Genomic DNA, 7,167 nt, shown 5'->3' with positions numbered 1-7,167 from the left:
TTAGAGAATATGTTTACATGGAGATCAACATCACACGGTGTTTTAAGCGGATACTCACCACACTTGAGCTCACTGTCATAGCAACAGGAGGAGGCTATGAAATTATTGTGGTAGTACAGTGTGTACTACAGCCAGCTTTATGCATTTATGATTTAATACTGTGCCTTTACATGTGTTTACTTTCTCTCAATTGTGAATGGCATCATGTACATCTGTGTTTGGGTGTGTAAGTTTTCATAAACTTTTTAAAATAGATTTTGTATATTTTACAATAGTATATGATAAAACAGACTAGTATCTGCATTTATTTTATGCATTCATGATATACCTAATTTTTAAAAAATATTTCTAGGCTGTTTGGTTCATCTGCAAGTTCTTTCAAATTATTGCAAAGTCAAAAAATTTCCCAAAGTATTTTTTGAAAAAAGTCTGCCTATAAACAGACCTGCACAAGTCAATCCTCTGTTGTTCAAGGGTCAGCTGTATTTGGGAGTTGAATCCCACAGAACTTTAATTTAAAGATAAAGGCTTACAATTCATAGTAAAAAAAAATTAAAAGAAACAATATAAGGACCTCAAGGGAAATAATAAATGCCTTCTGTTCTAAAATAATCCTTGCAGTTGAATACTTATCCATCAGGACAATTTAAGAAATTTTCCTTTCTATACTGGACAGACCCAAATTCTAAAGTGTTGTTTGCTTTAGAATCCTCAAATAAAAGGGAAAAAGCCACCTGGAACTGTATTGCAAGGAAAATGTGAATGCTCACCAATTCACTTCTCAGCATATCTCTTTGACTGAGAGTAGCAGAGAGCGGTCTCACAGGTGGCTCCACTGTCAGTGGAGGGGAGCATTCTCCACCACTCAAAAGGGATGTGCCAAAAGAGCCATTCTGGCTCAGAGGACCTAAAGATGGCAATGTCTTGTTACCATTTTAAGACAGCCTTTTTTTCTTAAGTTCTTGGTATTATTCATAGGGTATCATAACCATTACACACAGAATCACGAGTCATTCATATACATTTTAGACCAGAAATAGATTTTTGCCCTTTAAGAGGTGCTCCCTTACCTCTCCGGGGATGGTTTTGTGTATTTGGTATTCCTAGCATTGGTTTTACAATCACAGGTTCTTCTTGCAGCATTGCCATCTTTTGTGTTAATTCTAATAATCTTGAATGTAGAGAAAGAGTATTTAAGAAAGACTTAAATATGAAACAGAAACGAATTTCTTCAGATTTAACACTGAATACATAGGCATCAAAATCACATACTTGTGTCTCAAGTTGGTAGCTTCACTTTTCTCTTCAGCTATAGCTCTTTCTGCAGCACGAGCTTTGAGCTATTGAAGAAATACATTGAAATTAAGTTCTAGGAGATTATGCACCAAATAAAAGAAAGAAAAAAGAAATCTTACCCAGTTTTCATGAACTTTCTTCTCATGGGTAGCGATCTGAAAGAGATAATACATCATAAAATATGCTTACAGATTCATTATAATAGCCTGTATTAATTATCAAAGAATTCTGGGCACTAAATAGGAGATGAGAATCATTACCTGGTTTTTAAATAACCACTCTGTTTTCTGTAATTCTTTTTCCATTTCTTCTATTCTCCGCCTAAGAATTACAATTGGCTTTATGAGTTAATGTACAACCAAATAAAAATCCAAACAATATAACTATATTAACACTTACCCTAACAACTGTACCCTAACAGAGCTACTTTAACTGTTCCTAAATATGTTTCTCAAATAATCCTGTTATCTTCCACTATAAACATTTTGTTTCTTTTTTCATCCTTTAACTATATCATAAAAAAATTTCCCAAAGTTAGGACTACTGGGTCTATCAAATGGCAAAATCACTTTAATGGCTTTTTATACAACATATAACAAACTGCCCGCCTCCACGCCCCTACCCCCAGAACTGTTTGCATGAACCAAGTTCCCTTACAGTTTTGCCAGCACTGGGTGTTTGTTAATATTTTTCTATTTGTTAACTTAAAATTTAGTTTTCCTTTTGTGTGAATTTATGTATTCATGCCCTCTAACCATTTATGTATGCTTTTGTGCTAAAAAAAAAAACAAAAACAAAAACCTAGTTTCATTAGCCAGTGACACTGTCTTTAGAGGGTGAACTTACTTGTAAGTTTTTACTTCCTCTGCAGCTGAACCTGCCTTTTCATCAGCAGCTGATAGCCTCTGCTCTCTTTCTTGTCGCTCATACTCTTCTTGACTTAATTTCCTAAGATAAAACTGTTTGTCAGTGAAAGTATTTCTCTTTTCCTCCTGGCATTCTGTCTGAATACTCTATTAAAATGTCACTTCCTATCCTATTCTTAAAAATGCACAGACTATACAAAGTCACAGGAAGGAATTCAAACTGTCCTTTAGGATAAAAATCCAGCTGTGGCCTGTTGATACATCACCTGCATTTTCTAATGTCTCATATTTCTTTCCTCACTAATAAGTAAATGTAATAAAAAAAAACTATGTGTCCCATCGGAAAGACTGTTGCTTTGAAATGATGAATGCTCACTTTTCTTCAATGTAGAAAGCCAGAACTGATCAACCTAACACAGTTAAGCTTATTAGGATAAAACAGAGGATAATTCTTCTCTTATTTTTAACCATGGAAAAAACACTAATTAATTTTCTTACGGGCTGTTTCTCAATCCAAGACTGGTGCCATGATAAAGACAGCCAATGAAAGGGCTTTTTAGAACATGCCTTCTAACTGTACAGCTAACCACAGAACATTTTCACACTTCAGATATGGAGCTCCCCTACCTATTTCAAAGGAATTATGATTAAGCAGAGAGACATATCTGAGTATTACCAATGTCTGTTGAACAAAAAAGAATCCAAACTGTCCTGTAATCAGGGTGCTATGTACTGAAAATTGGCTTTAATCTGATAAATTTCAAGCTCAAGATGTCAGCATGCTGTAACACAAATTGTAAAGGCAGCAACATTTAATGGTTTAAAAATGCTACTTGTAGTTACCCTTGTACTTCTTTACTCATAGTTCTGATACAAAAGATACTTGGAACTTTTCTATGAATTGGAAACAAAAATAGAGAAGCTATAGTAAAAAAGCTATTAACACCAAAGAGAAAAAGGTTTATGTATTCTTTTATAACTGCTCATTTCATATTTCAGCAAATATTTTGTGAGTGATTATAACATACTAGTTACCTTAGAAGAGGCTAAGGTAAATGTTTGGGTATGGTAAGTACCACCTCTGCACTAAAAGAGCTCACAGCTGAATGTATAAAAGGTGCATATAAGAATAGAACAATCCCTCTCTGACTCTGGCTTAGGAGGGGATGTGTAAAAAACAAATCTTAAAGAATGATTCAAGAGAATTTTGATTCCAATAATGGATGAGTTAGTCTGCAAACACTGAAAATAAGAACATGTGGACAAAAATATAAAGAATGTGCTTGAAGGCATCAGAAAGCTAATAAGGCAGTGAAGAAAATTCAGTAGGAAAATGCACAGAATTATAAGTAAGTCTGGCATTTTAAGCCATTGTCCCCCAGGTTCATCCACATATTAAAGATAAGACAGACATATACGAAGGTTGAGAAGAACTTTCAACAGATCCCTGGGTTCAGAGAAACAAAAGGTGAGTTCAGGGTTGACAATGAGAAGGCCCCCGAGAAAAAGCCCTAGGCTTTGGGTTGAGACCAGAAAAGAGCTGCACACTTGGAGTACTAAACAGGCCATATAATATCCTTTAAACAGATTAAGCCATTTTTCAATGATCTTCATAGATAACTGGAACAAAGTGATGACCACCTGCTAGAGGTAATCTTAAATCTTTTCTGTAGGATGATGTCATCATCTGGGACCTCAAATTCCCCCTACAATTTTCCTAAACAAATTTCGCCACTCCATCAGAACAAACCAGGCATTACATAAGACAAGACAATGTGATTGCAATCTAAAAACAAGAGAAAGAGACTCATAAGGGATCCACATAATAGGATTACCACATAAATTTTAAAACAGTTGTGCCTTACATATTGAAGGAAGTAAAAGTCAAGATTATGAATTTCAGCAGAGGATCAGAAACTATAAAAGAAAAAAATAGTAAGTGAAAACAAAAAGAACTCAATTAATGATTACAGCAGATTAGATAACTGAGGTGAGATTTTAGCACACTGGAAGATAGGTCAGAAGAAAACATCCAAAATGAAGCAAATTCAGGATGTAGGAGCACTGGGAAAGGGATAGGGATGAAGGACCCTAGTATGTTTAATTGGATTCTCAGGACAAGAGAGAATGAAATGGAATTAATATGTGAAAAAAAGGCCCCAAATTAAAGAGATGTTTATAACCTCAAGCAGCATAAATGCAAAAGAAAAAGCAGGGGGGTAGGGGTGGAGGGATGATGACAAAACTCTACACGAGGCACCTCCCAATAAAATTGCTGAAAAAACAAAAAGAAAAACGACTAAAGGCAGCTAGGGAAGGCATGATGTATTTGAAAAAGAGAAAATAAGAATAATAATAGATTCCTCAAAGAAACTTTAAAACCAGAAGATAATTGGTTATCTTTAAAGTGCTGGTATTAAACAACTATCAAAATTCCATAACCAGTAGAAACATCCCTTTAAGTTTGGGCGCAGTGGCTCACACCTGTAATCCCAGCACTTTGGGAGCCTGAGGCAGGTGGATCACCTGAGGTCAGGAGTTCAAGACCAGTCTGAGCAACATGGAGAAACCACATCTCCACTAAAAACAAACAAACAAACAAAAACAACAACAAAAAAATGAAATTAGCTGGGCGTGGTGGTGCATGCTTGTAATCCCATAATCCCAGCTACTCAGGAGGTTGAGGCAGGAGAATCACTTGAACCTGGGAGACGGAGGTTGCAACGAAAGATCCTTTTAAAATAGAGTCAAAATAAAGATATTTTCTTACAAAAATAAACTCACTGAACCTGAATTAAGGTATATTCTTCAAATAAAATGACAGTGATCACGAATGGAAGACTGAAGATGCAGGAGAATAAAGTATGATAGTAAATATAAATATGTATGTAAATTGAGTATCAGCAGGATAGCACTGTAAAACACAAAACATTTTGTGGAGTTTGAGCTATGTAGAGCATTACAATACATTACCACAATAATGTTTAAGTCAGGAGGAAGTTAAAGCCCAGAAAGAGGTAACTCCTTGGCCTGGTGCCTGGTGTGGGGGTTCACGCCTGTAGTCCCAGCTCTTTGGGAAGCTGAGGTGGGCGGATCATGAGGTCAAGAGATTGAGACCATTCTGGCCAACATGGTGAAACCCCATCTCTGAAACAAAATACATCTCTACTAAAAATACAAAAATTAGCCAGGCATGGTGGTGGGCGCCTGTAGTCCCAGCTACTTGAGGCAGGAGAATCGCTTGAACCCAGGAGGCAGAAGTTCCAGTAAGCCAAGGTTGTGCCACTGCACTCCAGCCTGCCGACAGAGAGAGACTCTGTCTCAAAACAAACAAACAAACAAACAACAACAACAAAAAAAAGGGTAACTCCTCTATGAAGAGGTAACTCCCTTATGTCAGACTTTGTAATAAGTCCAGGATACATACTGTGGCCTTTAAGTTAATTACAACAAGACAAGTAGAACAACTTGTAACCACCAAGCTTAAATAGAGAAGAGCAGAAGAATTTAAAATACTCTAACAAATCAAAAAAAGGAAAAAGGAACACAGAACAGGCATTCAAATAAAGAGCAGATATTAATATGTAGATTTAAACTCAAATATATTTTAGGAATTACATTTAAGAAGCAAATGAGTGCTCAGTCTGTGTAGCTACTTATTTATTTATGCTACTCACTCCAGAAAAGATTTTTAGGAGCATGAATGTGTGAGTAGGTCGGTGACTGCCAGGCAGAAACAATAAAGAATATTTTTACTGCAGATAAAACAGCATACATAAAGACAAAGAAGTTTAGAGTGCCATGGAGGAGGGTTTGAGTGTCTACAGTTCAAGAAGCATCAGAAGAAACCACAGGAAGTGCACCTGGAGAGGCAGCTCAGGGATAGCTGAGGGGAAAGTGGCCTCTGTACCTCTTAACAAGTATGGAATTGACCCTCAAGGGAATGGAGCATATTTGATAGATTTTAACCACATAATGACATGGACAGACTTGTATTTTAGAAAGTTCACTCTAGCAGCTATAGAGACAATCAGAATTTGGAAGCAGAAGTATAAGAAAGACTGAAGGTAGATAGGTGATTAGCTAGGGGACTGGCATAAAAGATGACAAGGGCCTGAACACACATGGTGACTTTAGGGGTGGACAGCAGAGTACAAACCACACATGGGGATGGAAGAATGTGGTGGCGCATGAATGGGTTAACTGGATCATGAAGGAAAACAGTTGCCATTTAAGTAATTCACATTACTACTGGAGGCAGAGACGTGCTCTTTTTAAAAAAGTAATGAAATGAGGAATGTCTCTCTGAAGCAGGACAGGCATTTAGAAGCTGGCCTGAGGAAAATCTGGAAAATCTAAACTGGCTGCTTGGTGAGCAAAGAATTAGACAAAAAATTAACGGTATAGTTTTAATGTTTAATGGCATACGGCAGTAGCAGACTAAGCATTTTAAAAGGTGAAATTTGCTTAGCAAGTGAGGTGTCCTCACACACTGCCATATACACCACAGAGAAAAATATAACAGCAAACACAAATAGTAACTGCCACAGACAATCTATTTTTAGAGAATTCAGATGTTTTTGTGGAGAAAAAACTTGAAATGAATTATAAAAATATAGTTTTCAAGAGATATCTAGCTCACAATTTGAGAAGTGTATTTCAGAAGATTAGTATCTAAATATACATACCAAATAGTTCTATATTCAAAACTCATCTTTGCCACAATTACATTTAGTCTGAATATTTGACTCTGTGAAGTCCAAAACTTAATGTACTTTTCATAAGTCAAATTTCCTTTTTTCAAGTGTTTATTCTACTAAAACACGTCATACAAATCACTCAGACTTTTTAAAGGAAATTACATAATTGACCACAAAGAAAGGAAAGTGAAATAAGTGGTGGAGCCACAGAAAAGGCATGGACAGATCTTCAAAACAGAAGCACTTCCAAAGCAGTAACTGTCAGTACCAGTCAACTGCTCCCCCTTACATGAGTTACAGGCAAC

At 36.3% G+C, this 7,167-nt stretch overlaps 1 protein-coding gene across 1 annotated transcript in view; it reads right to left on the bottom strand.

Annotated features, from left to right (window-relative positions):
* Window positions 1–770: 770 nt before the first annotated feature.
* Window positions 771–7,167, bottom strand: part of LOC116546849 (transport and Golgi organization protein 1 homolog) — a gene marked incomplete at its 3' end in the record, with an annotated part of 11,089 nt that continues 4,692 nt past the window's right edge. The window contains exons 11-16 of the mRNA XM_032272983.1: window positions 2,143–2,244; window positions 1,557–1,617; window positions 1,416–1,451; window positions 1,273–1,340; window positions 1,071–1,171; window positions 771–907 (exon numbers count right to left, since the gene is read on the bottom strand). Coding sequence (XP_032128874.1) covers window positions 771–907; window positions 1,071–1,171; window positions 1,273–1,340; window positions 1,416–1,451; window positions 1,557–1,617; window positions 2,143–2,244 — 505 coding nt within the window. The remainder of the gene's footprint in view (window positions 908–1,070; window positions 1,172–1,272; window positions 1,341–1,415; window positions 1,452–1,556; window positions 1,618–2,142; window positions 2,245–7,167) is intronic.

Source organism: Sapajus apella, unplaced genomic scaffold (assembly GCF_009761245.1).
Source record: "Sapajus apella isolate SASKATOON/1434 unplaced genomic scaffold, GSC_monkey_1.0 scaffold1522, whole genome shotgun sequence".
Classification (NCBI taxonomy): Eukaryota; Metazoa; Chordata; class Mammalia; order Primates; family Cebidae; genus Sapajus; species Sapajus apella.
Note: the sequence above shows the minus strand (reverse complement) of the source record. Positions and strands in the feature narration are given on the sequence as shown.